Here is a 15,612-nt window from a genome sequence, read left to right as displayed (position 1 = left end):
TAGGAAAACCTCTTCCTCCGTGAAAACCTTTTGAAAAATCTGTATAACTCCAGATGGCATCAGGTGGAACTCTCCCTTGCTAGCAGCAGGATTTCCTTTGGGTATATAGACACGATCACACCCTTTGTATAATAATTTGCATAATGACAAATGATTCTGATCTCATAGTTGCTTAGTTTCAATTAAGTTTCCCACTCCACCCATAAAGCAGAAGCAAGGTTTGCACAATAACATTACTTTGGTTTTATGGCTCTTTTAATTATCATGACTTCCTTCCTGGTCATTTAGTGGCAGCGCTGAGAATTTTGAGGAAGGAGTGGCTTTTCATGTGGTTGAACAATGTAATGTACAATATCTTTAGAGATAAACATGTTGTTTAACTTTCTATGCACCCTTAGTGCAAATACAGGGAATGAAATAACTAATGAATTAAGATATGTGGGTCTGAATTTTCATCTTTTCTTTCCCAAAGGGTTTTGACTGATGTTTGGGATTAGAACTGGAAAACTCCCAGTGCAGAAACTGAGCATACAACTCATATTCTTACATGCTCAGTTCCATCCCATGTAGGATCAGTGCATAACTTGCACATTTTGACTTTATTTATTTATTCATCCATCATATTTAGATAGCTGCCCTTCTCACAACCTTGACTCTGAATCGTGTACAATAAAAAACAAGCCATAGAATGAACAACATTAAAAACATTCCACAATTTAAAAAAAAATCAATACTATTAAAAGACTGGAAGAGAGCATTAGTCGATGTTACAGGTAATGTAGCCGTGTCACCAACTCCCCATTTCCTTGAGATTCCCAAGCCGGTTAACACAGCCACATTTTGAAGGACTTCCAGAAGGTTACCAAGGATGGGGCCAGTCTTACCTTGGAGGGAAGGATGTTCCACAGGGCAGGGGCCACAGCAGAAAAGGCCCATCTCCTGGATTCCGCCAGAGGGAACTCCTTAACAGATGGGACCCACAGCATACCTCTTCTGCCAGACCTGCTGGGACTGGCAGAGGTAACCAGGAAGAAGTGGCCCCACAAATAACCCAGCCCCAGGCCAGGAAGGGCTTTAAAGGTCATCTCCAGCACCTTGAATTGGACCCCGAAGCAGACTGGCAACTAATGCAGCTTGCAGGGCAGAGGTGTAACGTGTGCTGTTCTAGGGGCACACATAGCTGCCCCCACTGCCACATTTTGCTTCAGCTGAAGCTTCTGTATACTCTTCAAGGGCAGCCCCACGCAGAGCGCATTTGTAGTAGTCCACCTGGGAGGTAACCAGGGCATGGGTGACTGTGACCATGGTTAAGCACTGGAGCAAGATGGAGCAAAGTAATCCTAAAATTGACTTGCTCAAAGGTTAGTCGCAACATTTATTTATTTATTTAGTCGCAACATTTCCTTCATGGTTATCAATCACCCCTTAAAACTACACAGAACTCATTATAATTGCATCTGTGCTAGCAACTTCAGTCATAGTGGACTATAGTCCTTTTGTAGTTACGTGGTAGATACAACTGGGTCTGATAAAGACACAATATTTGCGCTTTTGTTCTGGAGCTTCCTCTCCCCATCATTTCCTACTTGTACTGAGGGCTTTCGTTAGCTTCTGTTTGACAAGTGCATAAAATGTGTCCCTGATATTCTGAGAAGAAAGAAAAAGTGGATGCATGGATTAGGCCTGGAGGGGAGATCTCAACGCATCCACCCTTTGTCTGTTTTTCCTATCTTTTATTAGATGTGGTATAATCAGATCTTATGCCATGTGCCATACAGTCTAAATGTTGCATCAGAGCCCATTAGTAAGTGGTGACCTCCCTGTGGATGAATAGCCAGGCCCTGCAGGAAGACAACAGAGATAAAAGGAGCAGGTCCAGATGAATACTGAAGTGAGAGGAGAAGGTGCTTAAGGTTTTGTTTGTTTTAATTTACAAACTCTTGCCTTGCACAAAGAGGTTTCCGGGCCTGACCCACCTCCTCTTCTTGCCACTTTACTGGTACACAGAATATCCAGATCCTAATTGGACCAACACTGGAAATTCTCTCATTCTTACTCTTTCCTGCTATGACTAGGTATTAGGGATAACAGGTAATTAAGTATACATTGATTGATTTATTATTTCTTTTCATAAAAATAAGCTTTCCAGTGTGGTTCAATGAAGAGTTTCAGTTAGACAGCCTCCCATAGTGATCTTAGGTGGGCACCGTTAGGGCAGCCTTCCCCAACCTGCTTGTCCTCAGGTGTGTGGACTTCATTTCCCAGCATCTGTGAGGCTGGGGAATTCTGGGAGGTGAAGCCCACAGATCAGGAGGTCACCCAGACTAATTCAAGGTCGTCTTGTATCATCTCTTGTACCAGGTTTCTGCCTCAATAGATTACTTCGTCCTTTTAGTGCCACAAGACTATACACTTTACTGCTACAGACAACTATGTCTTTATCTGTGGAATGAACCTCGTACACTGTCACCTTACAGGTACAGATGGGAAACCTGCGCCTGGATCTTGGTCGTGTCCGCTATGATACAGAGCCGCCATCCAGTTTCCCCCCACAAGCCCAAATTGGACTGGGTGTCGGGGCAGCAGTGCTGGTGGTTATAGTGCTGCTTCTCATTCTAATGTACAGGTAAACAAGGCAGTGATTCAGAAGGTGTGATGTGCAGGGCTGGGAAGGAACTTAACTTCCTTCAACCGGCCTTTACTCCTGTGAAACTTAGTAGTCTCTCTTCCTCCCTCTCCTGACAGACGGAAGAGTAAGCAAGCCTTGCGTGACTACAAGAAAGTCCTAGTGCAGCTCGAGAACATGGAAATCAGCGTTGGAGACCAATGCCGCAAGGAATTCACCGGTACGGAATGGGGATGCTTGAAGGGAAAAGAACGAAGAGCTTTTAGAGATGCGGCAGCATTTATTACTGTGAATGACTGGGTGCTGTATGTTCTTTTTCTGCTCTTCTTTAACCTCTTTACCCTCCTTCCCCTCTGTCCCAACTCCTGATCACAACCCCTTTGTTTGCTTCAGATCTCATGACTGAAATGACTGACCTGAGTGGGGAGCTGGAAGGCTCTGGGATCCCATTCCTGGACTACAACACCTATGCTCAGCGCGTCTTCTTCCCGGCTCAGGGGGACGTGCCACTGAGACGTGTGCTGGACCTGCCCGAGGGCCGCCGAGCCACAGTGGAGCAGGGCCTGGGACAGTTCTCCAATCTGTTGAACAGCAAAGTCTTCCTGCTGACAGTGAGCACGCTGGGGCAGCGGGGAGGTAGATTCTGGAAGGCGAATAGATTCTTTGCCACTGGTGGGGAGGGATGGGTGTGCAAATCATTCTGTAAGTGGAAAGACTCCCAATGTGGGAGCGAGGATGAATGGCAGGAAGCAACATTCCTATATGAACACCTCCACTGTACCATTCAGTGTTGAGATAAGGACAGAGCAAGGCAAAGCTGCTCATTGGTTGGAACAGATTAAATTCTAGGTGGTTATTTGGCAGCTCCTAGATTCATCTGCAGTGCATTTTTACAAGTATTGGCCTCTGCTGCATCAAAGGCTGAAGGTTTAAACTTCAGTTTTGAGTTGCATTTCCATCTTTGGGCAGAGGCATCTGTAGGGACTGATGCTTTCATCCAAATGGTGAAGGTGGTATTGCCCATTGCAGCACAAGTTCTATCCCTTCTGTGCAGGCAGGCAATGCCACAAAGCTCATACAGAATAGGTAGAACTTACAGCATGACACTGCCATCATCATCTGCCCCCTCTTGGTCCTCAGGAAAACTCTGTCCTTGGGGCAGAAGGGGCATCCTATGGGCCCCAAGCTGATAGTCTCTCTCCCTGCTACTTGCAGCTAATCCGGACACTGGAGGCCCAGCCTACCTTTTCTCAACGAGACCGATGCCACGCAGCATCGCTCCTCTCTTTGGCCCTTCATGGGCGGCTGGAGTACTTGACGGACATCATGCAGACCCTCCTGAGTGACCTGGCTGCCCACTGTGTTGCCCGCAATCCTAAGCTCATGCTTCGCAGGTAGGTCCTGGAGTAATCATGCATGGATGCAGAGTAGGGAAAGATGTCCTTCTTCCAAACAATCTTTGAGTAGCTGCTTCTGCGGAGTGGATAGCTTTACGCTTTCCACAGAGGCATCTTCTCTTACTGTTACCAGTCAGCAAACATTCCATTTTCCTAGCTAGCGTTGATTCCCCATGGCTAGCTGCCACAACAAAACCCTACAAGTACCCCAAACAATTGGAGGTGAATTAATGAAGAGATTAAGTCATAAACTGGAATACCATTGATTGAAAAGAAATATGGTACAATAAATGAAAAGGTGCTCTGGGGATTGCTCTGCCTTTCTACTTTATATGAAAATTATTTTTCTTTTTGACAGTTGCTTAGGCACTGTGCACATCTACAAAAATATTGCCCTAAGTCTACCTTTATACTGGAGAAGGGCCTTCTATAATCTGCTTCAGATACCAGATATTTTGGTCTCAAAAAGAATTTTGCTAAATCCAGTTAACCTCTGTATTCATTTTGTCGCACAGAAGCCTAGACAAAAACCTCAGGCAGTATGAAGAGTTTATACTTTGAGTCAAGGCAATTCTCGGGCAGCATATAGCCAAGCCCCCTTCTCTTGGAGCTGGAGCTGGTTCCAATATATCCCTGAAAAAAGTAACGTTGCTAAACTCTGCAATCATTCCACAGGACAGAGACCATGGTGGAGAAACTACTGACCAACTGGATGTCCATCTGTCTCTACTCCTATCTCAGGGTAAGCACTGGACACCATGCCGACTTGTATATCCTAGGTTTAAATCGGGGCAGGGGAATGGGCCTAGCTTCATGTGAACCCTTCAGCTAATATGTTGCTACTGTGCTTCCTTGCCTGTTTAACTCTTTATGCCTGGTCCTGAAACCTGTTGTATATGTAGTGTATGATGAGTACATGACAAGAGAAAGGCAAATATATACACATAAACCACACAATTATATACAGAACTTCTGAAGGGATACAGCAGCAGCCTCATAACTGGATGTCCAGTTCAGCTATCCAGGCAATCGCTTCTGGTGTTGCTTCGTGCAGATATTCTAAGGAGCCAGGGAACACACGTTGTGGGCAGTCTTTTTGGCCTCAATTAATCATCTGCCAACTTAACATTGAAGGCATCAGCAGAGCCAAAAGTGAATACTTGCCAAGATCCTTCTGAAACCTGTTGAAAATCTGAGAAACATTTTACCACACTTTCCCTTCCTGTTTCCGGGCAATTGAATAGCATCCTGTTAAACGTAACTTGATTTATTTCTGGTTTTGTATTCTGCCAATTCTAAATGGAATTTGTGATTTCCCTGCTACCCCCATTGATCCTCACAGATTTCCCCCAGTGGGCAGAGTCATGTGTGGATCACTTGTGCTGAAAAACCAGCAAACAGTCAACCTGTCCCTCTTGTGTTGCCTGGGGATTTTGGATCTGGGTTTTAATTATTGACCCTACCGCACTGGCTTTCATTGCACTCCCATGGAGAATTTTTTTGTGGATTACTTCCCCTCTATTTGATTCCTGCCCTTCTTTCTAAACTCCTTCATGTGGGTGACCGCATCACTTTAGTTCATAGTACAGTGGGCCTGCATCTGACGGCAGCCAGTCTTTTGGGGCTGTATGATCTTTTCTGCTGTGCCTGTTAAACTTGACCCACATCACTCCACATCTATCTGCAAATCTTACAGTAGCCTTTTTGTCACTTTGCATCCTTTCATTCCCTAGTTTTCCTCGGCGCTCCCGTCCATCCTTCTGAGTTGCCAAAAACGTGTTCACCAGTAGTAGGACAGAGAAGCCAAAACAGATTGCCTTTGTAGCGACAAATGTATCTTTGCTTGTTTTGCGTGTAGGTAAACTCTCTTCCCTTTCCCACGTTCACTGTCAGTCTATTTTATACAACAGTCCAGCCTTTCATGTTAATACAGGTAAGAAATCTTAAAAATAGACCAACCCTAACTGTGTACCCAAATTCTACACTATGACAGGTAAAGTTCTCTGAATCTGATAAAACATGCAGTCTAGGCAGATTTGCCTGCTTTTGCTTATTTTGCTTATTTGCACAGCATATTCAGATACCAGTCAGGTTACTACCTTTGCCATGCTTTAGCTTAGAAATTCTTAGTCTTTACTGTTGGTCCTGCCTTAATTCTTCTGTATGCCTTTTCTTTGTTTTTTTTCTATTATTATCATCATCATCATCAATTTCATTCCTTTTTTATGCTATGTCATGTTGTTACAACTGCGGTCACAGCAATAACTGATTGATTGATTGAATGATTGATTAACAGTGTATTCTGCTTTGGGTTGGAATTATGCAAAGAATTTAAGCTTTTCCTTGAGCTAGTGAAAATCCTGTCTATCCCCTTTTCTGGTTATTATCACATGCCACATAAATGCTCTCATTTGAGTTGGAGGATTTCTGTTTTTCTTTAAGGGCTAATATCACCCCTGTGTTTTGTGCCTGAAAATGGTCTGTTTAAAAAAAAAAAGGGAAGATTTTTGAAAGTCAGCATCTGGAACTCCTGCGGGAGCATAGTGCAGGTGTGCTGCCACGGAGCAGGGACTGTTTCAACTGCAGAGAATGAGATTCATCCATTCTGTCTCTCCTGATGCAGGAGGTAGCTGGTGAACCCTTGTACATGCTTTTCCGTGCCATCAAGTACCAGGTGGATAAGGGCCCGGTGGATGCTGTGACAGGCAAGGCCAAGCGGACGCTGAATGATGGGCGACTGCTCCGAGAGGATGTGGAATATCGGCCTCTCACTCTGACAGTCCTGGTGCGGGGGGGTCCTGGTGGTGGGGCCGAAACGCAGCGTATCCCAGCCCGTGTCCTCGACACAGACACTATCACCCAAGTGAAGGAAAAAATCTTGGACCAGGTCTACAAGGGTGTGCCTTTCTCCCAGCGGCCCTCCGTGCATTCCCTTGACTTAGGTAAGATACTTCCTTCCTGTAGTCTTCCCAGTCAATTGAGGTTGGCTAGTTTATATGCAGTGTTGTGTATCAGACTGTGGCTCCACGGATTGTGCTATGTAGGTTTTGGGGAAGGGGAGGACATGTGAAAGTGGGAGTCCCCTACCTGTCACTTCATTCCCTCCCACCCTCAGAATGGCGCTCAGGTGTTGCTGGCCATCTGACCCTTTCAGATGAGGATCTGACATCGGTCATGCAGAACCAGTGGAAGAGGCTCAACACGTTGCAACATTACAAGGTGCAGTGTCATGAGTAAGGATGGCGAGCAGGGGGCTCCCACCCAGACTGTCAAGCGCATGCGTAGCACTGAGGAACTGTTCAGCCATTCAAAGAGACACAGATCGGGACCGCCTTAACCTTTGGGGTTTATATGGCTGGGTTTTTCCCACGCTTCCTCAGTTTGTTAGGATTCTTGTTAAGTACTACTAATAAATATTAGAGACCAAGTCATTATCTCAGTGTGTTTCCTGGTAATCAGGACATGCAGGGAGCAAGTGAGATGACAGTGAAGAAAATAATGGCGGGGGAGAGGTTGCGGTGGGGGGGGAACAACCTGCAAGCCATATGCATTCCCCAACCTTATGTTTGCAGCCTTAAGAATGTGCCACCAAAGTTCAACAGCAAAATGCAGAAAATCCAAGGCTCCATATTAAACCCCAAACAAGGAAAATGAGTATCTTAAGCTTCCATGTGGCTTAATACTGCAGGGGCACAGCGTTTGCTATTTTTAAACTGGGAATCCTCCCCAAATAAGGAAAATGTTGACCCTCTCTTCATTACTTCCCTGCAGCCCTTGGGGCCTGAAAACATAATGTGCAATCCCTGGAAGATAAAATCTATTCACCCGTACATTAGAGAGCACTAGCTGTTTAACTAGCTGATTACGTATGCCATACTAGCTGTTGTAGCCACTCTGCTGTGCTTCAACATTTTTCATTGTTTGCTGTCTTCCATTCCTCTTTCCACAGGTTCCTGATGGGGCCACGGTCAGTCTCATTCCCCGCCTTCACAATGATGTTTCCCAAGGCACAGGCCAAAGCTTCTTCTTTGGAGAAAGTGAGTGTCTCTCAACGCAAGGGTGTGGCTGGGTTCGTGCATTGTTCGTAAGCCATAATGTGGGCTGTTTCTTTTGGCTTAAGTGTACCCAGCCAGTTCTGGTTATTCGTTGAACAGGGTTAAACAAAGGCAACAATTTTTGGTTTTGAACCATTGCTGCCTTACGCAACACAGCATCTTCTCTGCGGTTCAGTGTTGCTTAACAACACCAGTGGCCATGCTGTCTGGGGGATAATGGGAGTTGTAATCCAGCACGTTAGAAGGGCACCAGAAAGCATATACCATTCCTCATATTTATAATGCTTTGAGATTCCCAGTCTCTCCTCTCCTCTCCTCTCCTTCCCATTACTGGTCGTGCAAATTATACTTAAAATTGGAGTGATGTACCTTGCATTCTTGATTTGTAAACCCGGCTGGTCACTAAGAGCGGGGGTGGGGGGTTGTCTACAACCTGCTGCTGCTGAATGCTGCTTGGGACTGCTTATGGGGAAGCCTTCTCTGTGGTGGTCCACGCACTGTGGAACGCCCACCCCTCTGGTATTCAGGAGGTGCATGCTATACAAGCTTTTAGGTGCCTCATGAAAATGCATTTCATCAGTCAGGTTTTCACAGTATGAATTTTGAGGGGGAGAAAATCTTTCATTAAAATTGCTTTCATAATGTTTTAAGTACAGCTTTATTGTGTTTTTACTGTAAATTGATTTGAGATGTGTTAGCACATGAAATCACATATACCTTTTAACATAACAAATGAGTACCTGCTGGGACTGCAGCTCCAAGAATTCCTAAGCCAGCGTAGCCCGTGGTTGTGAGGACAACAGTTTGGGGTATGCTGGTCTGGCCTTTACCTAGATACAAGTTGATAAATGCTTTTATGAAGGCTTATATAGACTTCCAGTAGAAAAGAACGTCAGGGTTGAACTGTAGAGTTCTTGGTGCTTTTTGAGTCTGGTTGTTTGCTTGCAGACGTTTCACTGCCCAGCTAAGTAACATCATCAACAACCTCCTCTGTGATCCTGGCCTCTGTCCATCTTGTTTTTCAATAAGTGGGCTGCAGTGGTCACCCAATGGTTCCCGGAGCCTCCTCCCTGCAGGCTTCATCCTCATCCTTTCCCTCACACTTTTGATTGTAACTACTGCTGGTACCCGAGATTGGGGTACCAGTAGGTCTTGCAAGCATCAGGTATGCCCAAGACAAGATGGCTGTCAGGGAAACGTGGTAAAGGGGGGATTGGCTTGCCTCATAGATCTCACCACCTCCTTTGCAGACACCCCAATGCTGGAGGATGGAGAGGAGGGGGGGCAACGCCTCTGGCACCTGGTAAAGCCCTCCGAAGAACCAGAAGCCACAAAGCAGCAGCAAGGCCGGCGCAGCAGCCTGCGAGAGCGGGCAAAGGCCATTCCCGAGATCTATCTCACCCGCTTGCTTTCCATGAAGGTAAGAGACAGGCATGGTGGTTTTGAAGTGCCTCTCCCAGCCATCCCATTCGTTCCTCAAATGCACAGGTCCTTAGAGCGGTGGCTTCACAACTAGGATTCCCGGGCACTTGTTGAGACAAGGAGGAAAGACAAACCAGCTTCCCTGAAAGAAGCAGTTCACCACCTCTCCCCATTTACTTCTGCACTGTTTAGGTCCTCATTGTATTGCAGGCATCCTTGATGTACTTTCAGGGTGAATGAGAAGACAACACAAGAAACTAAACGAGAAACTGACCATGATAAGGCACAGGAACATAATCATGGGAACTGTTTAAAATGAAATTCTGAGAATTTGGTTTGCTCAGACAAATGTTTCTTTGTCTGATGGTTGCAAAGCTTTAGACAAAATTGCTCACCAAAGAGCAATAAAATAGAGGAGAGCTCCCCTTATGGATCAGCTCTTGGATAAAAAAAAAACAGGAAAGAGTAGAACATGCTATCATATCTACTAGGGCTTCCTATAGGTTGCAAGTGTTAGGAATGCAATAGTGATGTTGTAATGTTTACAACGTTTAAATATTGATATTTTGATGGTATTTTGCATTTTTAATTAATTAAAAAATGCATCAGCAGCTCTCTAAGGCCCTTCTCTTCCTCCTGTTGACCCTCCATAGGGAACACTACAGAAGTTTGTGGATGATGCGTTCCAGGCAGTGCTGAGTGTGAATCGCCCAGTACCAATTGCTGTCAAGTATCTGTTTGACCTATTGGATGAGCTGGCAACACGGCATGGGGTTACTGAACCAGAGACTCTGCATATCTGGAAAACCAACAGGTGAGAATTGCATGGGCTGATCAAGACTGATCTGTCCAGGACTGGAAGAAGGCAGAGGTTTGAAAGGCTGAAGATTGGCAGATGATAGATGCCATGAGTCCCTCAATTTTAACATATGTTCTCTTCCACCCATCTCAGTCTGTTGCTGCGCTTCTGGGTGAATACCCTCAAGAACCCACAGTTCATTTTCGATGTGCGTGTCTCTGATAACGTGGACGCAAATCTCAGTGTCATTGCTCAGACGTTTATTGATGCATGCACAACCGCTGAACACAAAGTTGGCCGGGTAAGTCCGCATGTGTATACGTGGAGTAAACAGGGAGACAGATCTGGGTTTGAGTGCATCTGATATTATAGGTAGTCTTCACTTAACGACCATTCAATCAGCAACCGTTTGAAATTACGACGGTGCCGAAAAAATGGATTTACGACCTGTGCCCAAAATTACGACTGTTGCAGTGCCCCCACGGTCACGTGATCAAAATTGGGGCGCTTGGCAGCCTGCCCACACTTATGACTGCAGGGGTGCTTCAACTCCCTGGTTCAAGGTTTGCTTGCCATAGGGTGCAAGGCTTCCAAAAGGCAGAGATGGCGGGGGGGAGATAGGTGGGTGGGGGGAGCTGAAGGCAGTGTTCGGGGCTGGGAGGGACCAAGCCCGGAATGGCTTGGATTGGGGTGGGTGCTCAAGCTAACAACTGGTAAAATTCACTTAACAATGGCAAGGGGAATTGCTAGGATTGCCATCACTAAGCGATGCCATCTCGCTTTACAACCACATTGCTTAGCACCGAAAATTCTGGGCTCAATTACTGTCATTAAATAAGGACTACCTGTAGTGTGCCTCACCTAGGTGAACCAGGGCCACATAATACTGATTTGTTCCATACCCCAACAAGATAATGAAGTCTTGCCCAATCTAGTATCTTCCAGGAAGGTTGAGCTATAATTCCACTGCCTCAGTCTGCATTGCCAAAAGGGGCGATCCTAGCTGTAATCAAGTATAACTGGAGGGCATTTAGTTTGGGAATGCTAAGAGGGCATCATGTATTTGACCGTCTGACCTCTTATCTAAATAAGGTCCTCCAGGTATTTAACTCTCATATTAGACCATCATTTCTAGAAGAAGCAGTTACAGAGAAGTTGAGTTGTTGGGTACTTTTTCAACTGGCTCCAGCTATTAGTGGCTTGAGCCAGTGCTCAAGTTCTATTTATGCTCCAAGGAAAACAGTTTGGGTGGTTCTTTTTGGACAAGTTCTCTCAGATTCATGCTGGTCATGCAAATTTGAGTAGATTAATAGGTACTGCTTCGGCGGGCAGGTAACGGCGTTCCGTTCAGTTATGCCGGCCACATGACCACGGAGGAAGTGTCTACGGACAAATGCCGGCTCTTCGGCTTTGAAACAGAGATGAGCACTGCCCTCTAGAGTCGGACACAACTGGACTTAATGTCAAGGGAAACCTTTACCTTTACTATATCTAGGGTATCTACCATATTATCTGAGAACATTTATCTGAATCGGTTTCCTAATTTGTCTCTTGAGACAACAAGTAGGCTATTACTTGTTTGTTGTATCCCTCCTCCACTTGGCTTATATAGGCCCCTAAAGACTCCACCTTGTCAATGATCACTCAGCTCATTAACACTTCCTTAGAGGAGGTTATTGTGATCTCAGACACTATCTTTGGACTGGATCAGTTTTAACAACTATCAGCTGTTGTCCACAGTTCCAAATTTAGCTAAGCTGGTGGAGAAAGTGGTGGTGCCATATCTTCATGAGCTCTTAGAGGAAGCAGATTATAATTTGTTGATATTGCTGGATGACTTGGCGGCTTTTGATATTGTTGACCACAGAATCCTGGTGGAGTGCTTGGGGCTTGTGGTGTTGTTTTGCAGTGATTCCATTCCCATCTTTTCAGGCATTACAAGAAAGTAGTCCAGGGGATTTCTGCTCACACCCTTGGGAATTATCCTTGGCAGTTCTGCAAAGCTCTTTCTTGTCTACCACAGCATTTGATATAAAGCTGTCAGAAGGAGTAATTCACAGGTTTTGGTGTTAAGTGACATCAGTATACAAATAATATTCACTTAGATCTTTCCTTTCCTGCAAGTTTAGGATTGGATGTCTCTAGGGCTTCTGAATTACTTCAGGTTGTAAAGGATTCTCTGTGAGAGAACAAGCTGAAACTAAATGCAAATACGATAGAGTCACTACTGATTCTGGAGGCTGGGTCTCAGGATTGGGGAAATATGCCTGTTCTGGATAGGGTTATACTCTCCCTTAAGGATATGGGGTCCTCTTGGATTAAACATTTAACACTGGAAAACAACATAACACCTGTGGCAGGGAAGACTGTCATCTTTGGCTGATGAACTAGGTGTATCCCTACCTGGAGGAGAGAAACCTGGCTTTGGTGATTTCTGCTGATGCCTCAGTGTTGGATTATTATAATACACTCCTCATGGTACAACCCTTAAAGACAGTTCATAAATTGCAGCTGGCCAAATACATGGCAGCATGGGCAATGAATGGCGTTTCTCAAAGCATCTATTTGTTGCCAATTGCCTTCTTAGCTCAGTTCAGGATTCTCACAATGGTATATAATGCCTTTCATTACTTCCAATCAGCGGGACACCTTTTGGATGTCCTGCAGCATTTGACACCAATGGATAATTCTGCTTTTTCTGTGATGGGCTCTGTGTTATGGCATCACTGAAGCCGTTGCTTCCTAATACAGTTTAGGGAGAGACTAAAAACAAGACTATATGGCATAGAAATAAGAAAAGTTTAGTTTATATGCCTAAAATACTGGTGAAGGGAGATGCAAGAGGATGCACAGATTACCAAGTCATGGCATAATTCCTCATACAGTGTTTTTCTTTAAAATAATATTAGAGACATATGTAGGGAAAGTAATGCCAAATGAGCAAGCAGGCTACAGAAAAGGCAGAAGAAATAACAACTGTAAGATGGCTAATGAAAAGAGTGAGAGAATACATGAAGGAGGTTGACTTTTGCCTCACTGATTACAGCAAGGCCTTCTGGGGAATTGTTACAGTGAACAAGGAGATCCTGTTAAGAACTGAGTTTTGAGAAACAAAGCAGTTCAGAAGAGGGATAGGAGTGAGAGAGAGGCAAGAATGCATAGTAACTTCTGGTAGGATTGGAAAAGATCACAGCTGGAATCACAACTGGAGAGCAAAATATTTAGTGGCTGCTGATACATAGATGACACTACATGCAGTTGGTGGTGAAGAAAGGAAAATGATAGATACAGTAGCTTTGCTTTCTTGGCTTTAAAAATAGATTGAGATTGGCATTATGCTGGAGAAGTAAATCCTAGGGACGATTATGTGCCAGCAAGTCGTTTTCGATTCCTAGTGACCACACAGATAGATTTTCTCCATGGTATTTTTGTCTTTCTTGGTGTGGGCTTCTCTTCACTTCTGGGCAAATTCCACAATTTGTTCTGACAACCAGTTGGCCTTCTCTTTCTTCATTTTTGGCAGTCTCTTTTCACATTCCTCCTTAACAATTTCTTTAAATTCATTCCATAATTCCTCTGGTTCTCTATCAAAGAGGTTCAGGACTTCAAAGTGATTCCTGATGTTTTCCTTGACCTAGGGATGAAGGCAGTGACAAACTTAGATTCACAAGTTTATGAATGATAGTGACATTTCTTAAAGTAGTGGTTATGGAGAGCTGTGAAAACTGGACATTGTGGGAAAGAAAAAAATAATATAGACACTGAAATTATGGATTTGGAGATGGCTACTCAGGGTATAATGGATGGCAAAGAGAACCAATCAATGGCTTCTAGAATAAATAAAAGCTAATTGTTCTCTTGCAATGACAGCAAGCAGAAATTCACATACTTCAGACATGCAATATAAGCAAATGACAGACTAGAGAAAAATCATTAAGTTTGGTAAGATTGAGGAAAGTAGAAGAGTAGAAAGACAACAGATAAGCAGGATGAACAGGTATGGGGAATTTACTAGAGTGTTCTTGGAAGAAGTTGGAGTTGTTACTAAAGACAGGTTAAGATGGCAAACATTTGTCCATACAGTCACCAGGTGTCAAACTTGCTTCAATTGCACCTAATTGAAAACATACTGATTCACCCAACCCTTTCAGTGTTGTAGTGCTTGAAGATATGATGCTTATTGTTTCAGTTTTTAGTATTTTATGTTTGTTGTTTAATTGTCTTTATTATTGCCTCTCTATTTGCTATTTTTGTAAGCTCCCTCAAGCCATTAACAGAATGAAGGGGCAGCAATAGTCAGGAGTTACTCTGCCAAGAAGGTCCATTCAAAAATTGTTCTGTATTCCAAGGAGACTTTGTGCTTAGGAGAATTGCAGGAAGGTTCCACAGGTAGCTTGCGCTCCATGTTAATTAGCTCCTAGGATATATGTGGTCCTTCTAGTAGGAATTATCTTGTCCAATATCCCATCTAAAGCAAGAGGACATGTAAGGTATATCCTGACCACTACTTGACTAATTGATTTCAAATATGAACATGGCAATTCATGTCTTGCCACATTTGGGATAAATGTTTTGGAATTCTATAATACAAGAGGCTTAACGCATGAGCTGGAATCCCGTTCCACTTTCTGAGCAGTTTTTATGCATTAAGCATCATCCTGGTTTCAAGATGCCATGTGTAGGTTTGGCCTGCTTCAAACCCTCCTGCAGAAATGCTGATTTCAACAACCGTTTTGCTGATGGTGTGGGAATGGCTTTACTCCCATCAAACTCACAAGTCCATTTCCCTTTCAGGCATTTCTAGTTGAGTTACATCATTTTGCTTAATGTTCTAGATTGCAAAACATATTCTTTCCCACATCTAAACACTTTCCCTTGCAGGTATGTAAATTTATAGTGTAATTTTCCCCCTACTGTATCATGGTATCTAACATAGTGAATGAAACCATTCTACTTTCAAGTAAACATGTGTATATTTAGGAGATAATCAGCTGGCATCATATACTGTAGACTACAGGCTTTTATGTTGCTGAACTCCCACTCATAAATCAGATGAAAATGAAGCTGGTTGAATTAGTGGATTCCCCTGCTCCTTTCCTTCTCTTGGACTGATTTTAAAAAAAGAAAACATAGTGTTATGCTAGATAGGAAAAATGGCAGAACTCTGGTCAATTTCACCTTTTTATTTTTTAATGACAGGTTCACCTTTTTACTATTTCATCAGTGAACTTGTAAAAAAAATAGCCTGGAGGGCAGCAGTCAGTCAACGAAGGGGACGGGAGTGTTCTTGCCATGAGACACAGTAGCCAGTTG

General features: G+C 44.0%; 1 protein-coding gene across 4 annotated transcripts in view; it reads left to right on the top strand.

Moving 5' to 3' along the window:
- PLXNB3 (plexin B3) overlaps positions 1-15,612 on the top strand; it is a 63,242-nt gene that overhangs the window by 39,043 nt on the left and 8,587 nt on the right. For all 4 annotated transcript variants that reach the window (XM_063294225.1, XM_063294223.1, XM_063294224.1 and 1 more), the window contains 11 exons: positions 2,478-2,626; positions 2,746-2,846; positions 3,020-3,237; positions 3,842-4,020; positions 4,699-4,765; positions 6,647-6,965; positions 7,139-7,242; positions 7,973-8,060; positions 9,329-9,498; positions 10,154-10,314; positions 10,453-10,600. In XM_063294225.1, the coding sequence (XP_063150295.1) occupies positions 2,478-2,626; positions 2,746-2,846; positions 3,020-3,237; positions 3,842-4,020; positions 4,699-4,765; positions 6,647-6,965; positions 7,139-7,242; positions 7,973-8,060; positions 9,329-9,498; positions 10,154-10,314; positions 10,453-10,600 (1,704 nt within the window). The remainder of the gene's footprint in view (positions 1-2,477; positions 2,627-2,745; positions 2,847-3,019; positions 3,238-3,841; positions 4,021-4,698; positions 4,766-6,646; positions 6,966-7,138; positions 7,243-7,972; positions 8,061-9,328; positions 9,499-10,153; positions 10,315-10,452; positions 10,601-15,612) is intronic.

The sequence above is a fragment of the Candoia aspera genome, chromosome 2 (genome assembly GCF_035149785.1).
Source record: "Candoia aspera isolate rCanAsp1 chromosome 2, rCanAsp1.hap2, whole genome shotgun sequence".
NCBI lineage: Eukaryota > Metazoa > Chordata > Lepidosauria > Squamata > Boidae > Candoia > Candoia aspera.
The sequence above is the reverse complement of the archived record's forward strand: the minus strand, read 5'-3'. Positions and strand labels throughout refer to the sequence as shown.